Below are 25,622 nucleotides of genomic sequence, written 5' to 3' on the forward strand. Positions count from 1 at the left end.
GGTGCTATTGTCAGCACTGGCAGCAGGATAAATAGCAACAGCGCAGCATGAGATAAAGAGGCACTGTGCTAGCGTTGAGCCGGGCCAGCTAAATACGAAACACGCCGGCTAGTTTCACACTGGAAGCCTCACACATTCATTATGATGGGCTTCTCCTGTCAGTGAGGTGATGTGATAACGGAGGGGGGGCTTGCTGTTCCCTTCATTTAAACATCCCTAGAACCCTGTAGGGCTCTCAATGATAACAGGTACAATGATAGATCGGCCACTATCCCTGTCATGAGGCGTTCAATTCCCACATAGTTACACAACCTGGTGCACCCGCTCCCCTTCCAGCTGAAGCATCTTCGGCCTAAAGCATATGGGATGTGGGCAGCGGGATAGCTCAAGGGCTAGTGAGGGCATCTCCTAATGGGACAGTGGTCCTCCATCTTTTTTTATAGCTACACCGCCATAGTATTCTTAAAGGATGAGTCTGGGTTTTTACTCCATTCTTATGAAAAGCAAATTCCATTAAAAGGCCACAACCAACAACGCATTACTCCATCTCTCATAACGTTCTGACTACGGGATATGTGAACCTTTAAAACTATAGGACACATATATGTATTGAATATGTTATTTGGCTTTTCTTATGTGTTTTTATAGTTTTCAGAAAAACAACGTAGCTCTATGGCATAGATGAATAAGTTATATCAGGTTTACACATATAATACTAGGGTCAATTCATTGTTGGTTTTAGTCTATTCGTTTACAAAATGAAAAGTATAGAATATTACCAGCCTTATCCTTAAAGCTAAATACATAACCCAGATGAGCTGGACTAGCCCGGCACCATCCATCTTTTCATGTCGGTTAGAAAACTTTCTAAAAATGCCTTTTTCTGGCAGTTTTATTAATTCAATACTGTTTGATTAAAAATGCACTATGTGTAAGACATTTCTAGAAATAATAATAATAATAATAATACTTTAATTTTATATAGCGCTTTTCTAGATACCCAAAGACGCTTTACATAGGGCGAAGACAAACAAAACAAACAAAAAAGGAAAGAAAGGCTGTGTGACATTTTACATAACGTGCTTTATCATCTATTCACTCTAAATGGACCATCATTTACTCAATGAGCATCATGCTGTATTGAAGAAGACATGAAACTAGAGATTGAGACCATAAACTCATGTTTACAATGTTTACTGAGGGAATAAATCAAGAGAGAAGTAGAGTCATTTTCTCATAGAAACCGGAGGAGTGGTCCCCTGATGGCCATTAGGAAGAATACAGGTTTAAGGCACTTCTTCACTGGCTGGGTCGAAGAGAAAGAGACAGATTTGGATGCATCAACGCTTTGAGTGGTGATAAACACTAAATGTCATCATTCACCCATTCACACACTGATGGCAGGGCTACCATGCAAGTTGCCACCTTCCCATCAGGCCTGTCTAAGCATTCCCACCCATTTATATACAGCTTGGACATCCTGTGGGAGCACTTTGGGGATAAGTGTTTTGCCAAAGGACACATCAGCATTGACCAGCGGAGCCGGGGATTGAACCACCGATCCTCTGGTTGAAGGGCGACCCTGCCCTACCACCTAGACATCAGAATTCAGGGAGCTCCCTCTGGAGCCCCAAAAGGCTTTATACACATTTCTTCACATATTCAGTATGACTCTCCAAGACAGTCAACAGTCTCTGATGTGTAAAATCTGTAGAGTTCCCTGTTGAGGACTTTAAATTAAAAAGATAATCAATCTGGCCAGACATTTAAGCTTTTCCATACTTAGCGCTAAAGATTTTAGTTGATATTTGAGGTTTGATACCCAGCATTTTTATCAAGTGCTTAAGGTTTGACTGCAACATGACATAAATTATTTAGAATAGTTGGAGTATTTGATAATTATTTTTAATTAAGAATGTTCCAGGCTCACATAAAAAGCGTTCCATCTAGGTCAGCAACAGCCAAGTTAATCTGTAAAAAAGTCCCAGAACTACTCTCAAACATCAGTATGAATAATTCAGACCATCAAGGTAGTTCCAAGTAGGAATCAATTATTATTTAAGAAAATACAGAAATAAAAGGAACAGAAAAACACAACATTTGCATACAGTACATGTGTATATATTCACTTGAAATGAAAAACATCAGCACAGTGCCTGCATGTCTCCTAATGTAGAAGAGCTGTCTGAAGTGTTCCTGGTTTCTAAACCTGCAGCAGGAGAGTCAACAGCAGCAAATATGCTTCATTGATATTTCCCTTTTGCACCTCGCTGCTTATCAGAGCCGTGTAGAGCATGGAGGTTATCGCGGCCCTATCTGATGGCCGTCTTTGGGCACAATTGTCAGATTTTTCTTTCAGTGAACTGGCTTGTTTGAGTTGGTGGTTCAATAGGCCGTCCGTGAGAAAGATGAGTCGATCGCATCAACCTCTAGCTCATTAGCTGGCTGTCTCGGCAACCGAGCCGAACTCCTCCCTCAGCAGTTTCAGCACGTTGTCGGAGTACTCGTCCCTCGGTCGACCCATTCCGCTCAGATGCACCGGCTGGAGGTCCGGGTGGGGCGGGACGTAGGAGGATGGGCAGTGCAGCTCGTTCAGAGTGAACCAGAAGGCATCTGGATCCACCTGGATCAAGTGTTGGAACACGCTGTGGAGAGGAATGTAAGAGGATTATCTCTGGGCTATAATATATACATATAAATATACACATAAACACCCTCCTGTGATCCAAAGTGACAAGACATTTAACAGGCGAGAGAGAGAAACCATGGCTCCTCTTTCACCTCTGCACAGCTGACCTATCACGTTGCGAAAAAGGTGTGAATGTCGGATCATCAGACCAAAAGTCCCTCTGAAGAACCAAATCGTTGCAACAAAGACACACTTAGAAATCTATCTTTGCTTTTTTTGTTATTTATGGTGCGCATGCTGCTTCCCACAGGCTCATATGCAGTGTTTTCTAATATAGAAATAATCACAGAATGACATTCCCAATAGATGACCTGCATATTCACGACATTTACAGGAACAGCCACTGCTTCGTTGTAGGTTTACTGTGAGCCGCCTCGAGCAGCAAGTAAATAAATCAGTTTACTGTCTTAAATTGACTTCCACCCAGGAACATGAACTATAAAGTGCAGCAGGCTGAAAGATTTGTTTTTCATACTGAACAATTCCACATTGTATAAACGATTCTTTGTGTCCTTCAAAACACTCGCACATTTGATGTATGCATTTCAAATGTATAGCACGGCTTAGAGACACTTAAATATGCAAAGCTACTTTAAAGTGCATTCAGCATAATATTCAGCAACATACAGGCCTGTGCAAAGAAACTCATCTGTATCTTAAGTAGGGCGGTAGGTATAAGCTTATTAATCAATTAATCTTCACCAGAAAATGGATTGACGACAAATCAACAAACATTTATTCATTTTTCAAACAAAAGTACCACACTTTATCTCTTCCAACAGACAAAACTAGTCATTTGAAGAAATCACCTTGGCAGATTCATATACAATTAAACTAATAATCAATTGCAGCAACACCCTCAAAGACTTGACATAGTAACTGTGAGCGCTTTTTGAGACTTTTGGATTCAGCAAGACAGGATTGTCGTCATGCACAAGGACGCACATGCACACGCGCGAGGACACAAAACATTTCCGTGCCGCAAGTTTTCCAATATCCCACTAATCAACAGTTGGTTGGCAGCAATGCAGAAAACAATGCAGGATAGAAAATATACAAAAAACACACCAGCTTTCTTTTCCTCAATTTCCTCAATTTTATGAGGAAGGAAGTGGATTCGACCATTAGGCCTCAAAGATCCACACAATATGATTTTGTTAGAAATACAGCACATACACATGACTCTAGAGTTGTTTCTCTAAACGGCACCTTTAACATGTAGGCAGCATTTGAGCATTGAAGCTTGACTGGTTGAGGTGAAGCTAATTTTAACTACCTTCTATACCGTTGGGAAATTTAATCTATGACAATACAACAAAACATATGATTGTTTTATATTTTAAATCAGTGAAGCAACTACAGCAGTCAAACAAATGTAGTGAAGTAAAAACTATAATATGTAGCATTAAATGGAAGGACTTGGATAAGGGCTCACCTTCTGCTGGCCTCCTGCAGTCTGATTGGTTGTCTACAGCTCAGGTAGGGCAGGCCGGCCTCACAAACGGCATCCAGGTCAGCCTCACCTGAGAAAACAAGACACAGCACCTTTACTGCATTTCATCCTCTGTAGCGTCTTTTAGAGCCCAAATGTAAAATATACATAAACACTTAAACAGGCCCTATTATGCTATTTTCCGGGCGCATATTTTTATCTCAAGTTACACTCACAACATGTTTACATGCGTTAATGCTCATAATCCTCCTTGTTTTTCTCATCCTGGCTGTCCTGCAGCACCTCTTCTTTCCCTCTTCGAAATGCTCCATTGTAGAGCTTGCTCCTCCCTCCAGAAAGCAAAGTCTGCCCTGATTGGTCAGCTAGCCCGCTCTGTTGTGATTGGTCAACGTTTCACATTTCAAAAAACTTTTCCTCCGGAGCTTCAGCTCCGTCTCTCTCTTTTGTTGTTGTTTGAGGGCCAAACTAGCCAGAATGAGTTTTATGTGACTTCCGTAACATTATGACCTCATAAAGTTACGCAAGTGAAGGAGAGAATTCAATTGAGCAGTTTCAGGCAGCTCAGGAGCTTCTGAGGGGGAGGGTAACTCCTTTTAGGCGTGGACTTCAGGTTTTACACTCTACGGACCTTTTACATGTACAAAAATATATATAACACACTAAAGGAGAGGGAAAAAGTGGAAAAGTACAATAGGGCCACTTTAAGTCATCAGAAGAAAAATATAATCGTATCAGGAAACAATCGGCCAGCATCAGTATCCACTTTATAAATCCACACAAAATAATGTGATGTGATGTAATCACAGTCCTCCACACACGGCGTAGCTTGGTAAGATGGGAGATAGGGAAGGAAGGAGGGTGAGGGATAAAAGAGGAAGAGAAGAAGATAAAAGAGACTTGGTAAAAAAATAAATAAAATAAAGGAAATAGATCTTGCCTGGACTTTACCTTTTCTGACTCCTAATGAGCTGGGAGAAACTGCTGAGATGGCCGAGGAAAAATATATTTCACAGCAGGCCGTTTCCACATCTCTGGATTTCACACATCCACTCTCCCCCCTTTGAGGAGTTGATGTGTGTGAAAATGGCTACCTTTTCCCTCCATCCCCCCCGAACCCCCACCGTTCTTTATCTATACCTTTCATAGCCGTGCCAGCTCCTGCTCCTTCCATCCACTTGACTTCTTTCCACTCTTTCATCTCCCCTCTCTCTCTCTCTCCATCCTTCCCAGCAGACATTTAGCAATTCCCTAAGCTGCGAACTGGGCTGCTTTCAAGCCTCATTTCAAAACATGTCTCTCTCTCTCTCTCCCCCTTCCTGCTCTGCCCTGTTTGCCAATTCAACCCACACTCGGCCTGAGCCGGGGCCTGCTCGCTGTGCGTCGAGAATAAAAGCAACGGTGCACATTTCAGAGTTAAATGCGATTATTCAGCGGCCGCTTTCATCCCTTTTCTCTCCTCTGTTTCTGGTGCCGCGCTCGTAAGCCTGTAGTCTTTTGTGGAATCAAGGTGCTCGGGGGGGGAGGAAGAGAAGTGAGAAATACTTAAAGAGGAAGTGGGCCAGGTGCTGTTGAGATTTTGTGGTAAATGAATCACAGGGTCGGAATTGGAGCTGAAGCTGCAACTGCGGGCTGGAAAGCATTATTTGCTTCAGTCGATCTGTGTTTCTGTCTCCCTCTCGCTGTGACTGAGGCTCTGTAATTGGCTTGCTGCAGGCGTCCCAGAGGTAAGCTGTAGCCAAAATCGGTATTCACATGAGTAAAGGCTGCAGCCGCTGACTGTCTCTCTCTCCTGCTCTTTCGCATTCCCTCCATCTCCAACTCCAACTCCAACTCCAAATCTCTCCCTGCCTTTTCTGATATGGAGTGCCAGAAAGAAAGAAAAAGATCATGCGCAAAGGATCTAAAAATGCATGGGCTAGACTCTTTCCTTTAATTGAAACAGACATTTTTCTTGTTACTTGATTACATTCCAGTCATTTGAAGGTTGTAACTAAAACACTTCAAGTGATATATGTAGCCTCAAGTGGTCATGTGATGGGTAGAGGTTGCTTTTCCACTATTTAAAGCTGCACTGTAGTAGGAAACCTCTTCATGCACGATACACCAGGTCTGTCTGCAGAAATCATCACATGCAGTTGCAAGAGTAGAAGAAATCAACCAATGACCCTTGAAGACTTTCCATTTTTACCCTTTTTAAATCCTGGTTTCGTGTTTAGATACTGACAAGGAAAGCCTGTATATAGAAAGACCGAGGGTGCGCTTATTGAACCCAAAGGGGAAATTGTTAAGCTATAAACTGTCTCAGTCACAGCAGCGAGCGAGCAGCCTGTCCACACAAAAGGTTGAATCTGTGTCCACTCCTTTCAACACATCACCTGGTACATGGTTAATGCTAGAAGGATTTGCATTTATATAGCGCCTTTGTATTCTTTACACTACATGTCAACATACACCCATACACACGCTCATTCATACTCAGGCTGCTCTACCTCCTGAGCCACAGCAGCACAACAATCATCACAGAGCTGAAATAAGGCATTAAACTGAGATAGGAACCCTGAGACTTGAAGAAGACCGAGATAAAAATATTCTTGCTCTGGCAAAACTGCAACTCATCTGGGAGCAACCATGATACAACCTTTACTAGGGACGCCTGTATACCTGCAGGTTGCATGGCCAAAAAAAAAAAACAATCAGCCACAGCTCTTACATGTTTATTGGCACTAACACACAAACTGCAACCAACTAACAGATATAGCAATAATAAACATCTTGCATGCCAAAGGCTAAATATCAAGCATGTATTGCAGCTAAATCTGTGATGGATTTCATGTTGGAACCAAGCCTTCATAGACCGTTTCTGTAAAAGGGACCTATGTTTGAACCTTCAAATGTCATTACTTAAACAGATGAAGAAGAAAGCAACGTTGCATACTTTGACTACTAGTCTAATTCAATTTTTTTGCGTTTTGCTGTGTCGGACATTTTAGAGATGTCACCGACTTTTTCGACCTCTGCAAATACACGTTGAATACAATGTTCTCATAAGCGATACAAATGATGGCCAAAAACTACAAAAATAAAAGCCAAGTTGAAATAAAGCATAATTATCCTTTAATAAGAAATTAAAATCATTGGCCTATTGTTGTCTCCACCCTAATCAGTTCATGGTTTCTGCAGTATAGTCAAGCAAACTATCAGTAAGCCAAATGCAAAGTAACAACCCAACCTTGTAGGCCCTATGCGCATAAAGTAGTTCCTTGTAGCAGTTTTCAATGAAAGAAGGAAAACAGCGATAGTTTGTCTCAGGGCTCTGCAACTTTACATCAAATAAATCAAATGTTATACTTGTAGACACGAGAGGTAAAGATGGACCAAAACCAACCCATACTTGGCTGGTGAGCATGTTTACTCCTTTCACCACACTTGCTTTAAAGCTTGGGTAGGTAATGTTGGAGAAACTAGCAAGATTAAGTTAGATTTTTTTTTTTTTTGGGTTAGAGTATTTGATACATTTCTTGCTGTTGGGATGTAAAGAGAATTTCAGCAAATAAAACAAAAAGGTTTCCAAAATATATCACCCATTCTTTCTTTAAATAAAAACTAGAATCAAGACAGAACAGGAAAATAAGACAGAGATTAATGCTATCATAACATCATTACCGCATCATGATAGTGGAAATATGTTAATTTTTTATGATGAATCATAGTATACAATACAGTTTTACAAGCAAGCAATAATGCAGAGCTAGCGACATGATTAAGGGGCAGAGACACTGTGAAACTCTTATAAAGATTATAAACCAGACATCACTACATAGGTCATGTTTGATGAGGGATAGGGGAATGGCATCCTAACATTCTTGTTGGTGCACCAAAGACTTGTAAAGAAGCATAAAAAGATGCACCAAAACATTAAGGTTCTAAAAAAATAAATACATTTACAAAACAGAAACTTTGGGTCACAAAATTTGGCAGTGAATGTTCACATAGTTAACTGTGTTCGATTACACGAACTCTTTCAGCATTTTCAGTTAATTAACTGTGGTAGATTGTCCTAATGTGACTTTACCACACAGCCAATTAAACCCATTTTAACAGACCCAATCTGAAGCGCTTTCAGCAGGGTTGAATCTTACACACTTTTTGGTGGCAGTGGCAGAACAAAAACTGGACACAGTGTGAGGTAATAATCAATATTTTCGGTTTATGAGTTACTGTAAGAGAACACCGACTTACATGTTAAAACTCACATCTACAATGTACGATTTACTGTTTAACAGTGAGTCCACAATCATTTATTTTGCTGCTTTTTTCCCTCTTTGTTTGATTTACACTTAGGGGGTATTCATTCTTATTGTATGGGAATAACAGTGTTAAAAAAAAGTAAAGTAAAACAATTTTTTTTTTCATAAAAATAATGCAGTCATTCATTGTTTTTACTCTGATTTTGTTTGAAATACTGTGTTAACATCAAAGGGAGAACCCGGTGTGGCATACCAAACCAAACTGTGAGCTGAATGTATCATTACACTTGTAATGCTTACAGCTGTGGCTTCAGAGCTACGACTATTTTTCTCTCATGTGGGAACCAGGGAGGAACTGAGGGCTGAAGCTTTCACCCAGCTGACAGAGACTGAAGGGATGGTGAAGGAGAAAATGGAATATTGTCAATAATTCGGTTTGTAATTTTCAGGTGCAGCTTGGAGGAGGAGCTTGAAAACTTTGCTGGTGAGAAGGAAATCTAAACTACCCTGCTGCCACCAGGACCCTGTTCAGGAAGGGTGGCAGAAAATGAATAGATGGACGGATGCTTTCACTGTTTTTTGTTGGGGTGTTTTTTGGCCGCTTGAGGGCAGTGGAACAAGATGAAAACAACAACATGCTAGGCAAGCAGCATACACTGGATATTTATTTTACTTTCGACCGAAAACAAGGTTGTTGACAGCTGAATTTGTGAGTCGGAGAACAACAAAGAATGTGTGAAAGGAGGCTAAAAAGCTCCATAGACCCCTGGATTATTTTCTGTGGTTTCATCACTATGAGTCACTTTACATAGTGTTTTCATCATATTTGAATTCATGAAAAATCAGTGCAGCAGCTTTATTCACATTTTTTGTTGAAAGTTTTGAACTTGAGAAAAGTCCGTTGCAAGCCTGGCATATTGCCATAGCTACACAGTTTTTGATGGAAGTGTGAACACTTACAACAGCGATTCATTTTAAACTTAGACTCTTTATTTATTTTATATTTGTTCCCGCACTAAATAGTATGCGTCACTTGATCTGACTTCATCCAAGTCGAACGGCGTAAGACACATCTTTCTCTATTATTGGAGATGGGTGCAGATGGCGTCTCTGCTGGCTTTTCTCACCTTTTCATTGCACCTCACACGCTCAAGACACTCTCTGAAGAGCACTCTGTGGTGAGTGGTCGGAGTGCAAAAGCGTACTGCTGCCAATTCTGCCTGCCCAGGTTAGCATTTATCTCTGAGATTGCCCCCAAATACCACCAACCATCTGGTTGTTCACACCCATTGTGTGCCCCAACCACAGACCCTCAACTCTACCGAACATCACAGTCCAACATCACTAACAGTTTTAACACACTGATATGCAAAATATGTCTTGTTTACGCAAACTCAGTGTGGGTTTCTTAAGAACAACAGTTTTTAGGGTTTGGGGACTTACGCTGAATATATCATTTTATTTTCTGCCTGCAATTTTGTATACACGGGTCTCTTTTTCACATTATCCTCTATGTAACATTCAATGATGTTTTTATAGATTTGCAAAAAAAATAAAAAATAAAATAGTCATCTCTGCTTAATCAGATTTTCACTGAGCTTATATATTCCCACACATCTTTTCTTCTGCAGGAAGGTGCTGATTACTCCCGTTTACAGCAGGCAGGGTCTTGACAGTTCAGAATAGACTTCATATCACAACTAGTAGACAGAGCATACACCCGTGAACTGCTATTTGCACTGTAAATAGTATTTTTTGAATCAACTTATTAAAAGAAAAATCTATATTTTTTTCCCTCCCATTCGGGTCCAATTTGGAATTCCCCATGCATTGCAGTGCTGTCACTGCTAACTCTACTGTTGGCCTGGAGAGCACTGCAGAGAGCCCTGCTGTCACAGAGGTAGCTACCTTTTCATTCTTCACTGATGAGCTGCAGCAGGAGGGTGCAACATGTGTGAGGTTCACGCTGTCGCCAAGTTTCACACCCCGCTGTGCAGGTGATCAGGCTGGAGGTAACACTACTCGACATCAAATCCCAGCTCTTTGGAGTGGTGGAGGACAGAAACCTAAGCTTTGTGCCATCTCCTCAAACAAATCTGATTAGTGCATATTTTAAAAACAGAATTATAACCATTTTTTTTGCTTCAAAGACAAAAAATAGTGATCCCTATGATTAAGCTGTATTCAAAATCTGTGTACTTTGCTGTTGGAACCCAACCAACCACTTCTTGCATTCTCACTGTCCTTGGGAAACACAAGTGATTATGATTACCACTTAATGAATGAAAAGACCATTTTCCCTATAGTTCATTTCATCATCAGATTGCAACTACCACTTCCTAGTTTGAAAAAAATGTGTCTCCACTCAAACCTGCAGACATAAGTAAAACACCAAAATAGAGGTGAAAAAAATGCTTTTGGTTCCAATATAAGAACTGTGTTTCCTCCAGAGGATTCAGCAGTGTCGGAAAATTGGAGCAACATGAACCCAGTGCTGCTTAATGAACATGATGATTGATGAAAAATTAGACAAGCCGCTCATAATTATATCATTGGTAACACACTGGCACTGTCCCCCCCAGGCCACTTTGGATGAACATTCTCTGTTATGGTACTAAGGCTATGTCAAGCACAAAATACACAACTGTTAAAAAAAAAAAAAAAAAAATTACATTTTGGAGTTAATTAATTTAATTTTCTCCTTTCCTGTAGCTTCTTGATTTGCTGATGGCTGTGCAGATTTAGCAGCGTTTATTGCTTGGTTGTGGTGAGCGGGAGCTCGAGGGAGAAGCGTCGCTCGCACCAATATCGAGAGTGCAACTAAGGATTCAGCAACATCCTGTCGGCTCAGTTGGCTATGGTCTGTATGTTCAAAGTCATCATTAAAATATGTTGAATTCAAGCACCGCCACAGCCTGAAGGCCAATTAAAGTTACTATTTCCCATTGAGGGTTGTGTGATTTAATGTGCAAGAGGAAACGGCATGTTTAATTGCTGCACACTGCGAAGTATGGGATGTGCTGGGATATAAACTGCGCAGTCAACAAAGGAAGGTCAATGAAACAATACGGATCTGACAAGCGAATGAATAATCTAAACGTGTATTGATTGTCGTTAAGGCCACTCCCTCGTCCCAAATACAAGGGAGAGAAAAAGCCAAAAAGACATTTTCTGTAACGTTATCAATAAATAAATAGATCGCATCAAATTTTTACAATGCAACACTGGAATGTGGCTTTAGTTCTTCACAGTCAGACGGAACGGGGAAATTGAGATACACAAACGCCTGCTTGGTTTTCACTGTTATACAAGACTGCCACCTGGTGGTAAGTAAAAAGTGCTCTGTGTGTGTTTGTGCCAGCATCTTTGACAGAGTTTTGGAAATGAGGTGGGCATATTGATATCATGCAGAGAAGCTTTAAAGTCCACCCATTTCAATATAAAGCCGTCAGAATTAAGGCTACATTTTGAAGGAATAAACTTTAGATAAAACTGAAATGAATAAACAACTATTCAACATGAGACAAACCTGTGCCAGATTTGAGCAGAGAGTCAAAAATATTTCCTCATAAAATCTCTTTACACCTCTGTTCATGAATTGGTTGAACAAACAAAGATACTTGTGTAAAAAGCTGTAAATATGACTGTTTTAGACATGTTGGTGCTGTAGGCAATTTCACTTTGGACCGAGATGGGGAAATTGTTTCCCCCTGATCTAGACTTAATTTTGAGGTTGGCCAACCATATCCCTCCTGGCTCAGTACTTGATGCACAAACACAAAAATAGGATCAATCGTCTTCGTCTTCTTCAATCTTACATTTAGAAAGAAAGCAGATATTTGATACCAAAAATTGCAAACTATTCCTTTAATAATGCTGCTGTTAGAAAGAGATTTGCATGAACCTTAATGCATGTAGATTACTGGCTAGCTGTCTGTTTTTTGTTAATTGACTTTGAGCACAGTTTTGTTCCGGTTATTCATCATAGCTGTCATTTTAGTACACACTTTGGTAAATATAACATGTAATATTGCAAATTTAGGATCATCTTGCTTAAATGTGGATAACATTCCACTACTCATTAAGAAACCCGCCATATCAGAGCTAAGATCAACCACCATCAAGTGCTCTATGCTCACTCTTTACATGGTACAATCATTGTTATACTATGGATCATACCATGTAAAGCACAGGATGGTAGTGTATGTTGTGTCTGGGAAAACCTGTGTTTGTGTGCCGTGCGTTTCTATTCTCTTACCCAGATCCAGCCTGTGGCACAGTGAGCCCAGCCCCTGCAGCACGGCCAGCTGCAGCTTGTAGGCCAGGGTGTGCGTGTAGACGGGTCCGGCCTTGGCGCTGATCTGAGCCTGTTGTACCAGCGAGGAGCACAGCTTGGGCAGAACCTCTTTGGACACCCTCCTCCTCAGGAAGTCACCGCATGTTTCACCCAGCGTGCACAGCACCTGCAGGAGGGACGCAGCATGTAAAGATACCTAGGCGGCAAGTTGCTAAAATGTAATAAAAATGTCCCTTTAGTTCATCCTTCATCATAAAAAATCAGACAATTTACACTGTATTATCCCCTGGATGAACCATTGTATTTACAAAACCCCAAAGCTGCCACATTGCTGATAACCATGGCACAGTTTGACAGCAGCCAGCGATGAGTAAATGACAATTTACAAAGCAGTTGTGGCAGATTCTGTCAATTCATCATGGAAAGAAAAAAAATGAGTCCAACTAAAGGCAGGTTTTGACAAGCAGACAAATTCACAGTGACAGTAGAATCAATTGACACCTGTACTTTGAGAAATGATCACACACAATTGTGATCTTCATTAATCAGGGAACAAGGTAGAGGGATATCTTCATCTGCTGCGATTCTCTCAAACTGTTTGAAAAGTCAGTTCTGGGATGACAATATAATGACTCTCCTGTCTTGTTAGTTTACAATAATTGAAAAAAAAAATGTTTCACAGAAGTACACAAATTTAAATAAGCTACCAAAAGAAATCATTATAGCTATTTCATACTGAAATTAGACAATACTTGTGCCTTAAAGCACAACCTTTGATTCATTCAATACTTGTTTTAATTGAGTGAATAATGTAGCCAGACCTGTTCAGTTGCTGCACATGATGTACATAATGTGCGAAAGATAATGAAACATAACATTTAACAGTTACCTAATAAACTTTGTATGTACTTTTTCACAATATCAAGTTGCATATGTTTTCAGATGATCGATTTATACATTAAATTAACAAATTTCAGGAAAAGGTGATTTTAACACATATTACTACACCCTAAGTAAATGGATAGACAGACTTGTTTAACGTACCCTGAAGGCTCGGAGGACTGCTAGAGGGTCATCGGCTGTGAGTCTCTGCAGGAGGGGGGGCCAGCAGCGATGGGCCATTGGCAGCAATTCATTTTCCCTTTCACTCAGTACACACACGCAAAGCTCCAGCACGTCCAACACCTTAGGACAAAGACATGCAGTACACCCCGTTGATTATAAATCTGTTGGATTCATAATCAACGACAAGGACATCTTGGCAGGTAGCGTTAAGGTGATGTAACAGAACCTCCGTAGGCCATTATGGAGGTCAAAATCTTTCTAGTAACAATATTTAGGAAATACTTGTTCTTCTACAGTGCAATTTGCCTGTTTCAGCTGAACTGTGCAGTAGGGTTAATTGGCATTGAAGACAGAATAGATAAGTTTCTCTTTTGGTTCAGTTCTCTGTTGGAAAGGGCTGTCTGATAAAGCGGTGAAAAAATTCTAAATATTGAGCTTACTTAAACGGATATTGTTTTCTTTCAAAGGTGCCCTTTTCTTTCAGGTGGCTAAATACCCTTTACTGCTGCCAGCGTCCAAGCCGTACATTGTTTTGCTTTTGTCCCAGTTCTAAGTACTTCATACAACTTCATAACACCCAAACTATCCCTTTCTATTTTTCTGGTTAGAATTCAGAACAAGGTTAAAGTGGTTTCTAGCAAGTAAGAACTAAGCTATGTATAAAATACCAAAAACTTTGTTTTTTAAACAATATAACCGTCAGTTCTGTATTTAAGATAAGATAAGATAAGATAATCCTTTATAGTGGCTTTGGGAAATTTCAATTTGATCTTTATAGTGGTATCATGTGTGGCTCGGAGGTTTCTAACACCAAAACAAAGCCGTCAGTGTAGAGACAAAACTAATTTCTTTCTACAGTATCTATGAACTTAAACAGGCTTCCATTACAACAGCGAACCATCCTCACTAGGATTATTATCATCTAAACCAACGTTCCCCTTCACACCAGACACTCTACCTTGAGTCGCAGCCTGAGGCTGGGGTCGGACAGCAGATGAATGCAGCGCTCCATGACGTCTTTAGTGATGCTGAGGTGGGTTGGAAGCTCTGCTTTCACATCAGGACCACCGATATCTTCATCGTCCTCACACTCTGTGGGGGGAGGGACATCTGGAGAGACAGTGATGGTTCAGATGGAAGATGTATGATTGATCGACTCTGCAAACACCCAATGTTGCTTTTGGCTTTTTATAATTATTATATTACTAAAACAAAATATAAGGTCTTACAGACACCGTGTATTACAAGGTCTTCGGTGTCGTCCTCCTCTATTCCAATGCCCTCTGCTAGCTCTTTCTGTTTGCGGAGATCCAGCAGGAATTGGCGGATGTCGAGGTCTTCCTTGGGAGGGGAGGTGTGTTTGGGTCTGGCAGACTCACGGGTTCCACGACAACTGGAGGGGAACCACCTCGCTAAAGGAAGAGCAACAACAAGAGCATGTTAGGTTAGCGATGCATTGAGGTGTGTGACGCAAAAGCGGTAAGATGCAAGATCCTTTTCCTTTATTTTTTCTTGCACTTTCTCACAGAGATCACCTCTAAGTTAACCTCAAATGTCTTGACAATAACTGAATTGAATGCTTAAGTAAAGTGTGGTATATGGTGTGGTACAGTCCAATGCCCACACCCACATCACAGGTGATAAATGAGTTGACATCCCTTTTAGAAATCTCACCCAGTGCCTTCATGAGCGCGTGCAGCACGGAGCAGAAAAGAGCGGCCTTGTGGTCGTAGCTGAGATCCAGAGCCGTCAGCACATCCTGAACGATGTCCCCGACCAGAGGCAGCAGGCTGCTGTCGGAGTGAGTCAACATCACTGTCAACACCCTTGGAGCCTGGCCAATAAGACGAGGATATGATGAAATACACGATCACTGCCCAGCAAACCCATGCAGACCCGATCACAGTATTCACCATGGCGATAAACCAGAGCGTGGACTCGTGACTTAGACTAGAATCAGACTGTAGGCTTGACTTGACAAAATTGGACTCTTGTTGACTTTAACACCAATGACTTGTCAGCTCATGTGACTTTTAAAGCAGCAGCCAATCACATCTCGCTAACAAGACGGAGAGGTGATCTGGTGGCGAGTGCACTAACAACAGATGATTTTTACATTCAGATGTAAAACCTCTAATGGTCAACAAAAATTGGATGGCAACACATTTAGATTAGAAATAACGAATGATTTTAAATGTGCCACAGGAATAATATAAGATGCCAAACCTGATCATTTGCTGTTTCAGTTATTAATCAAGCACCAAATTCCAAATTCTGTAAAGATTTTGTAGACTTTGGTCCTCAACGTATGGCATTCTATTTTTACCATTTGTTTACATTCCATAGACTAGACAATTTATCAGTTTAACAAAAAAAAACAGTAAAATTGATAATCAAGAATTGTTAGCTGCCGTAATACTAATTTGCACAACCATATCTGCTCATGAAATGTCAAAAGGGATTTTGATAAAACTATAAAATCCACTAACTTTTGTACTTTTAAAGGATAACACTATCTTACTGAACTTCCTGCACACAACCCTTTCTTTCTTAAATTATCTTAAAAATGGCTCTCTTTCCTCCGTTTTTATTTCCCCTCCTTCTCTAGAGCTGCCGAGCATTCTAACAACACACCAAACCGTGACAATGTTACCTGTGGGTGCTGGCTGAGCCGCTGCAGGTTCAGAGATATGTCATTGAGCAGGTAGTCGGAGTTCTCATTGATGAGCTCCTTCAGGGAGTGGTAGCCACAGGCCTTACTGATGTCCCACATGGCGCCCAGCGCTGCCTGGCATACCATCAGCGTCTCCTCCCCGGCTTTCTCCAGTACGGGATACAGTGATGTCATCAAAATGGGACGAAAGTCAGTTCCCAGTGCCTGAGCAAAGCAGGCGATGCCCTCGAGTTGGATGCACAGCTGCCAGATGTTGCTGTTGAGCTGGTGGATTGTGGAGGTCGGCGACGAGGAAGATGGGTTCCCAAATGAAGAAGAAATCACTTGGAGAGAGTTTGCTTTGGTGTTGCTGACATTATTGTTGGATATGGAGAGAAGTCCAGATGGGCTGAGTAGCTACAGAAAGACAAAACACAAATGTCATTCTCATGCCTCATACAGTTTTATTGAACTATTCAATAGTGTTTAAGTTTATAGACATATAAAGGTCAATGTAAAGATGATGGTGAATCTTTCCTAACGATGGTTCACTGACTGAAACACAGATTCATGTCAATGCTGTTAAAGGTTAGTTTAGAAGATAATGTTGATGATGCAGTTGGCTGATTGTAACGTGAGGGATTAGTTCGCAAGGAAAATACATCTTCCAAGAATAATAATTTCCCACTAATAGCGATGTGGAGCAGTGTTTTAAAAAGAGAATATTCATGTTTTGTTAGCAATTCACAGTCCTGACAAAGATTATTTTGATGGGGCAGTAAAGCGCCTAAAACTAACACAGTAACAGTAAAAACACTGCTAGCAAGCAAACATGGCTGCAAACAACTCTGGAGTGAGGAAGGAAATGCATTAAACATGTTATTAGGTCTCAAGGATACATCCAATACATTATGGTGATAAACAGGGAATATCTAAAAATAAACTCTATAGGAAACCTTTTATTTTACAAAAAATAAACTCTACAGTGTACCATTCATTTGGCCTAAAAAAATCCACAGGGTACTTTTATTTGAAAAAAACACATCAGATGAGATCAGATGGCTGAATCAAAGCAATATCACCCTAATCAAACACTGAATACAGTGATAAAGTATTCAAAGCCACTATTGGCTGTTCAAGCCCCCAACTCATAAACACTGATGTCAGCATATAGAGCTAACTGCCTGTAGTTTCTACCGTTTTTTAAATATATCTATTCCATAAAGTTTTTTTGAATGTAACTAGTTTGACTTGAACACAGTGGCCAAACCTTCCCTCTCACTAGTGTATATTACTGTCCTTAGAATCCTCTTCATTCAGTGGTGTGCCTCTACACATTTTAGCAGACAAAGACAAACTGAATGCGTTTCTACAAAGAACACAGTGTTGTCAATTTTTCCAAGTCCCTGTAGGCCTTGAAAGTTTAAAACAGTCACTCAAACCCTGGAACTCTCTGCTCGGCCTGTTTAGGCATACAAGCACATAATAGGCAGTTTGAGGCCATATTGTGAGTGAAGTGTGGATGTCTTTGTTTGTTTGGAGTTGAGGGATCTGATCACATTTAAGGGCAGAAAGAGCTGTGCAATACGGGCTATGCATGATTATTAAACATTCACAGAATACAAAATGAGATGTAAAATTTGGAAATCATTCAGGACAACTGCCTCAAAGAGCTCTTGAGCAACACTCACCTGCTGGTCCTGTCGGTCTCTCTCCGTCTCCTCACTGACAGTTATTAAGTGCCAGTTGTGCAGACTGGTGTATTCCTCCATGACAGAAACCACTGCCACTTTAAGGTCGTCCTGGCTGGCAGAGTGTCCCCGATCTTGACTCTCCAAACCGTGACCCTCTGTTGCCACGGCGATGCCTGCTGCGCCCCTGACAATCTCATTAAGCACCATGGCAGCCTGCTTTCTGTATGCTGAAGACTGTTGGTACAGATCTAGGAAGTGATCCGTCAGCAGGTAAATGTTGCCGTAGTAACCTAAAGATAGACAGAAGGGAGGAGATGTCACACAAAATGCAAAATGTAAACCTTTAGACAAAAAAATAAATGAAGTGCCTTCTTTAATCCACTAATGCAGTGCCTGTTGAAAACATGCCTGTTCAGAACGGCCGAATGCTTGGATTGTGGTATTTGCAGCTTTCTCGAGAACTGTCATACAAACAACACAACACCTGCCATAACATAGTTGCATCACACACCAAAGTCGCAGCTACTTACGCTCAGAATCACAGGTGAAATAGCCTGCAGACTAGTTCATGGGAAAAACACCTGATATTACAGTTTGCCCGTAACTAAAAGGGCTCCAATCAGCTGTAGCTGTATTAGGATGTTAAGATATAAAAAATATGAATTATGATACTATTCCATCTCAATGTACCCCGAAATAACCAACTAACAACCCCAAAGCACTTATTCATATATATCATTTGCAACTCAGCTGTACACTATTTACTGTGTTATACTACTTCAGAGGAAAACATTGTAGTACTGCATTTACTTGTCAGTGAAATGTTACTAGTTACGTTTGCAGATTCAGATATGACTCACAAATTAAAACAATTAAAATATGACGCAATATTTACCATTAAACTACACTCAACTCTAATAAAGCATCTTATTCTCAACCTTGAAAAGAAATGAAAACATTTAAAGTTCATTGTGCTTATAATGCCTCTCTTTCACTTGGAGTAAACATTAGAAAGCAGGACTTTTACTGTGCGGTATTTACAGTTGTACTGTTAATCATTAGTTTTAAATAGTAATTGTTTAAAGTACTTTCTAACACTGTCAATATCAACAATCTCAGTTAGAGAAAGGGGGAAAAGTAATACAATAAGCAGAGGTGATCTTCAAATAGGCGTATTGGTCTCTTACTTAGACATGACCACCGCGGCTTTAAAGTAGAGCATAGACTTAATTAGAAGAGGTATTTTGCTGGCGGTAAAGTTAAAAGATAGTATTGTTAAACAGAATTTGAGGTGCTGCACAGAGCGTTGTGTGCTTGTTTATTCAAAGTTATTCATATTAAATGTGTTGCGTGTCCAAATTGCACCAAATTCACCTAAGGACCTCAAGGGGTCCTCATCAATAAGATCTAACACCTCTAACTATTGGTTGACCAATCGGTCATTTTGGTCTTAGTCGACTTAGATTTCTTTAGTTTATTAATTGTTTTTTATGCATTTTTTATGCTGAATGACTTCTTTCTGAGAAACTTATAAACGCATCCCTGGAAACACAAGATTTAAAGTGATGCTTTTCTGTGATTCTTTGTGGAAAAACTCAGTTTTATAGGTCTGTCGATTCAATCCACTAATAGATTGTTCAACAAAGTCGTACGAGTGTTAGTTGCCTAAGAATTTCTTTGGTAGAGAGGAAAGCTTTACCAGCTATGCACCCGCCAAGTGTGAAGTAGATCGAATTAGCGGTTATTGAGGTATGGGGAGAACAGACAGTAGGTAGATTACATAGCAGTAACAGCCAGCTGACGTTAGTCCAACTTCACTATTCAGAAGTTCTTCATAGTCCTTTTGAAGAAATTTGTCACAGACATTAAATACTGTAATCTATGCAGAAGGATAAGAGATGTTAACGTGAACGAGCACTCGTACCTAATGTTCGACAGATCTCCATGAGCACAGAGAGGATCTTCTCGTCTGTGAAGTAGAGAAAATGCTTCCTCTGTATGTGAGCAGTGTAGGAATCCTGAGAGCACGGGCTTGTCTCTATGGTAGCAGCGTAACTCCTTTCCTCCACAATGCGAACATCCATCACATCCAGCTCCAGCACCTGTAAAAGCATACAAGAAAGCAAAAGTCAGACTCCAATGAGGAGGTCTCGTATGAAACTCACAACGCTTGCTTTGTTTTCCCACATCAGGTATGACAACTTTATCCTGGCTGTTTTATCAAACAAAGACACGACCAATTAAACACAACAACACCATTTATCTCCACTTGTCATCCACTAAAATGCTTAAACGCTGTATGTTGTACACAGTTATATCCTATAATATTCATATAGTTAACTTATTGACATTAAATGGCATACTGTCTTATATGACCACTTTCCTAGAGATTTAATTATATTGGCTGGTGTACAACAGTATATTAAAACAGTATTTGAAATCTTTGTTGCAGGTTTAGTACAAAAAACTACATTGTGATTGTATGAGATACATGTCATCTACAAAAAATACACACATACATGCATTATTTTTGCAATACTAAACTAATATACACAAGAAATAAAGGCCTCTAGTTTCACAGCCGTTTAATGGCATCAACGAAGCAGCAGTGTGTGCCAGCGCAAACGGGAGAACACACACTGCTGCTCCGTGTTGCAGAGCCAATGTTTGTTTTCTACCTATGCATGTAAACATGTTCTAGTAGAAGGAAGTAGGAAGCTTATGTCAGCTTAAACAGCAATGATGAAGCCATGTTTCTTCCTGATTCCCATTCAAACTGAATATAAAGTATAATCCGACACAATGGAAACAGACAGGTCACCTGCATCAAGGCTTTGGAAATCCTCTCGAGGTGTGCAGCAGAGTTCAGCACCACGGAGACCAGTGGTCCCAGGACCTTTAAATAACCCAGAAACACGTTGAGGACAAACAGCTTCTTCTGGTCATCGGAGGTCCTCATCAGTCTGGGCAGGGAGGTGGCCAAAGAGTGGAGATTCTCTGAGAGCACATCAGTGAAGGTCTGAGCACTGCTGCCTTCACTGGTAAAGTCACTGCTGCTTCTGCTACGGCTCTGATTCCTCTGTGATACCTCGCTGAGAACAACTTCACACCTAGAGGAGAGGACGGGACAGCAGAGAAGTTTCATTTAACATCTTACCATGAGAAGTCTGGGATTTAATACCGTCTCCTCACAAAAGCTGCAAATCAAACCTCTTTCTGACTCTGGGCTCCTCGTCGTTGACTGCTCCCACCAGTGCTTCCAGTAGCGGTCCCACACACTCTCCCAGTGACTGGCTACAACTGGCAAGCAGGTGGTCATCCAGCTCCACCATCTCTAGTCGGACCCTCCAGTGCTGGTGAGACGAGGTGCAGGAGATGATCTTCCTCAGGAGCACGGATAGTTTCTCAGCTGTGCTCTTCACCCAGTCTTTTGTCCGGTGGACCATCAGCTGAGCGATTCTCCCCAGGTCTGCTGAGGGAGTCTTGCTGGGCTCGCCGGCCTGAATCTGGGCGTCCTCCATGACAAGCCCCACAGTCCTGGACCAAACCTAAATGACAATAAGAGTAAAAAGAAATGATTTTAAATGTGATTAGTTTGCTATCTTCTTGCACCTACTGTACAGCCTGCTTTCCTACCAAATTAGAGTTTTGGGTGGCATGGAGGGTTCAATGGAAATCCGTACACAGATTGGTAGTCTCTATAAATTTGGCGAGGCTTTCTTTGCATTTTTCTGTGTCCTGGCAGTAATTTTGTTCAAACAAATCCAACTTAATAAAGAAACACACAAAAGGTTTAAGTCGACCGATACAAAGATGCTCCTGTAAATGTCAAGAATTACACTCAATAACATGCATACTGCATTTAGCCTAAAATGTTATATTGTATGTATCAGCATGGAAAAGTTTCTGAAACAGCATATAGACTATCAGGGGGCCACTCACTTTCCCCTGCTGTATTGTATTAAACACAGTATTCTAATATATAGTGTGATGATCAACTGAACATTAACTGACAGAAAGTTAATCTGAAAGCCTAAAAAAAAAAAGTAAAAATTGTTTAAGATTTATTAATCTCAAACTCTAAACATTAATTTAATGTAGTTTATGAAATTTGCTGCTTTTCTCTTGATTATTCTCATTGTGATTGGAATATTTTAATGTTTTGGACTATGTGATCAGACAGAAAGAGCAATTTGAAGACGACACCTTAGCTCTCAGCAACTTGTGATGGGCATTTTTTTACTATTATCTGATCAATTAACAAGGGAAGTAATCAACACATTCATCGATATAGTTTGGGTTGTAATAAATGATTATTATTATCTCAGCCAGGAGAGTCATGCGATCGCTTGCCTATGTGTGTCCGTGTGTTCGTGAGTGACAGTGCAACTCGGTGTCTGTCCACGGCCGATCTCGCATTCTGGTGCAGCAAACTGCATAATATCTTTTGCGGTGGCCAGTTACGGCTGCATGCTCAAGCACCTCTCGTTGTTTTGATTACTCACACTTTCTCAAAACACCTAGTATTGCCGGTTGTACGCTGTCATTGACTGTCTGCTGACTCCTCACTCACTGCTCTTAACTGGCTCCCGTCCATTTTCTGATGACTGACTTATCTGTTAATCCACTAATCTTTGCAGCTGTGAAAAAAATCCTTAGTTGCTGTTTTAATAACACATAATAAGACTTGTAAAAAAACTTGTTTTGTAGGAAAATATCCATGTATACATGAGTGGAATGCAGTAAAAATGAACCCAGTGTAATTACTGTACTGGATACAAACCTGACAGACATCACCTGTTATAAAATGAACAGCTTGTCACAAGTTATGCAGTAGTTAAAAGATGTAAGCACTGCATTACAGCACTGCATCATCACACCAGGAATTATGTATTAACACAGAAATATGTTACCTTGATGGCCCTGATCGTGACTGCATGGCCTTGCCTCAGATCTCCTGTTATGATCCTGGCTACGGTCACAGTGATCCCAGGTAGGAATGAAGCCATAGTGCTGCCTATCGCACCTCTCTCCTCTGAGGATGGGACCACATGCTCCTGAGAGCAGTCACACTGCAGAGTCAACGCCTGGAGGCACGTCAGCGCTGCTGCCTGTACATCTCGAGATTTCTCCTTCTCTGCTAAAGCCAGAAGCAACGATATGGCAGCTCCCAGTCCGGGCAGCATAATCGGTTCAAAGAGTTTGAAGACTATATCACCGTAAGCAGCATGAAGCAGCGCGTCCAGGCACCTCAGCACAGACAATTTCAGCTCCTCTGACGTGTCTGCAGGTTTCCCAGGATCGGTTGGCGAGCACAGGCACAGGCAAAGCTCCGAGAGGAGGTCACGGAGAGTCTCCCAGCTCTGGACGCAAGTGTTCTCGAGGACATAGCTCATGGCCTCAGCCACAGCCTGCACCAGTTTGTCATTCTTGGGCCCGGGGACTTTGAGGACGAAGCGAAGAGGGAAGAGGACGTACTCTTGGAGCTGCTGCAATGTGGCATCGTCGACTTCTTTTAACTGGCCGCTCAGTGTCTCCACGTTGGTCACAGTGGGCGCTCGGGTGAGGAGGACACAGGCCGGGCGCAGGTAGGCAAATGCGATCTTTGGATCACTGATCTGAGCCATGATTGGAGGCATGACAGCAGGGGCCACTTTAGTGAGGGGGTGCTGAAGAAAAGAAAAGAGAGAAATGCAAGAATAAGATAAAGAACTCAGGACTTTTGTATTCTTAGAGCTAAAATAATTTACAATCTGACTTTGAGATTAAATCTGTAATTGTCCCTTGCCCTGTTGGCCAGTAACTTCTTTAAGAGATATTCAAATCCCTTATTTTTCATCTGGCTGTTCTGTAATTTTGGAAAACTACAAATTTGACCCCGTATGATGAGTGATGTTCTGATCAGAGTTATCAAAATGTTTCAACACTGGCACGGAAAATAATCGTGACCTATCTGATGTTAAAATAAGATAAGATAAAATAAGATAATCCTTTATTAGTCCCGCAGCGGGGAAATTTACAGGATTACAGCAGCATAGAGGATAGTGCAAACAAGAGACAGTAAAAAAAAAAAAAAAAAACAAGATCAAAAATAAGTATTATAAATAAGCAAATGAGCAATAAAAAAAACAGTAAAAAACAGTAAAGAATCCACAGTAACTGAAATATTATATATACAGACAGAAACTATTATAACTATTGTATTGCACAGTGTATTAGTGTATTAGTGTCATGTGGTCTACTGGGAGCAGAGCTGGTTGTGCAACCTGACAGCAGCAGGAAGGAAGGACCTGCGGTAGTAGATGTCGGCAGGTAAACTAAAAACTTAACAGTGTGCCCAAAAACAAATCCATCAGAGAGCAAATGGTTAAGAAAATAAACTGCATCATCTGTGAATGTTGACACTCCGCTCAGTAGTCATGGTATAAACCCTCTGGCAACCCTTCTTACTAATGAGGTAAAAACTGAGGCTGCCACCTAAATGCTAGCATAGTTAAAGGAGGACGTCCATGATAATGTACAGTACCAGTCAAAAGTCTGGACACACCTTCTCATTCAACTACTTTGAAGAATCTAAAAAATAAAACATATTCTGGTTTGTTGAGTTTACCACATAACCAGTTCCTTCATAAATGTCTGAAAATAATAAAAATAAAGAAAAACATTGAATGAGAACAAACTTTTGACTTCTGTATGTTCATTCAACTTCTGTTTTCCATGTATAAGAATCATTAATATATAATATAAAAATCATAAAACTTTATTTGAATATATTCTGCCATATGTTTGAATATTCTGAGCATTTGTTTGTTTACCACATAATTCCATATTCTGGTTTGTTGAGCATTTGTGTTCCTTCATAGTTTGAATGTCTTCAATATTAATCTACAATGTAGAAAAAAATAAAAAATAAAGAAAACCATTGAATGAGAAGGTGTGTCCAAACTTTTGACTGCTACTGTAATAAACAGGTTGTCAGCTATTACTTGTTGTGATAGTGGTTGTGGTCATGATGGTGTTTTATGTTAAGTTCAGCTACTGTGTGCTTTTTGAAGGGTCTTAATATTATTATTATTATTATCAACCAATTGTCCAACAACAGTTAAACTTGATTCTAGACCTGCAGCAGACACAGGGACAGTGTATCTCTGCAGTGACAGCATACAGATGGAGCCTTAATGTAACCTTAAGTCAGCATCCAGCATCCAGCATGCTGCTGAAGCTGCTGAAGCTGCGCTGCGGTTTCCTCGTCAACAAATAGTCCGCCTACCTTCACATCAGCGGTATGAAGGGGACCTGCTGCGCGGAGCAATACGTCCATAGAAGAGGTTTTATTTTAAATGCACGAAAAATACACACTGATGAAGTTTCTGAGACGCTGGCTCGAGGTGACGTCATGATTCTGCGTCGACGGCGCACGTTTTTGACGTAAAGTAAACTAAGACTTCCGGGTTTGGAGATTTACCTTCGAAATAAAAGAACCTAAAGTTTTACAGCGGGAGAAGATTGGAGTAAACAACGCTT

At 40.7% G+C, this 25,622-nt stretch overlaps 1 protein-coding gene across 1 annotated transcript; it reads right to left on the reverse strand.

Annotated features, from left to right (window-relative positions):
- Positions 1-1,085: 1,085 nt before the first annotated feature.
- On the reverse strand, positions 1,086-25,509 carry tti1 (TELO2 interacting protein 1). Its single transcript, XM_054609073.1, has 14 exons — positions 25,369-25,509; positions 23,012-23,767; positions 21,309-21,646; positions 20,920-21,208; positions 20,023-20,200; positions 18,096-18,388; positions 16,405-16,821; positions 15,426-15,585; positions 14,987-15,163; positions 14,710-14,861; positions 13,731-13,871; positions 12,648-12,852; positions 4,125-4,212; positions 1,086-2,645 (listed from the first exon to the last, which is right to left on the reverse strand). Exons 1-14 carry the CDS (start codon positions 25,417-25,419, stop codon positions 2,438-2,440), a joined length of 3,453 nt encoding a protein of 1,150 aa, XP_054465048.1. The 5' UTR covers positions 25,420-25,509; the 3' UTR covers positions 1,086-2,437.
- Between the last annotated feature and the right edge of the window lie 113 nt (positions 25,510-25,622).

The sequence above is a fragment of the Anoplopoma fimbria genome, chromosome 12 (genome assembly GCF_027596085.1).
Source record: "Anoplopoma fimbria isolate UVic2021 breed Golden Eagle Sablefish chromosome 12, Afim_UVic_2022, whole genome shotgun sequence".
Lineage (NCBI taxonomy): Eukaryota > Metazoa > Chordata > Actinopteri > Perciformes > Anoplopomatidae > Anoplopoma > Anoplopoma fimbria.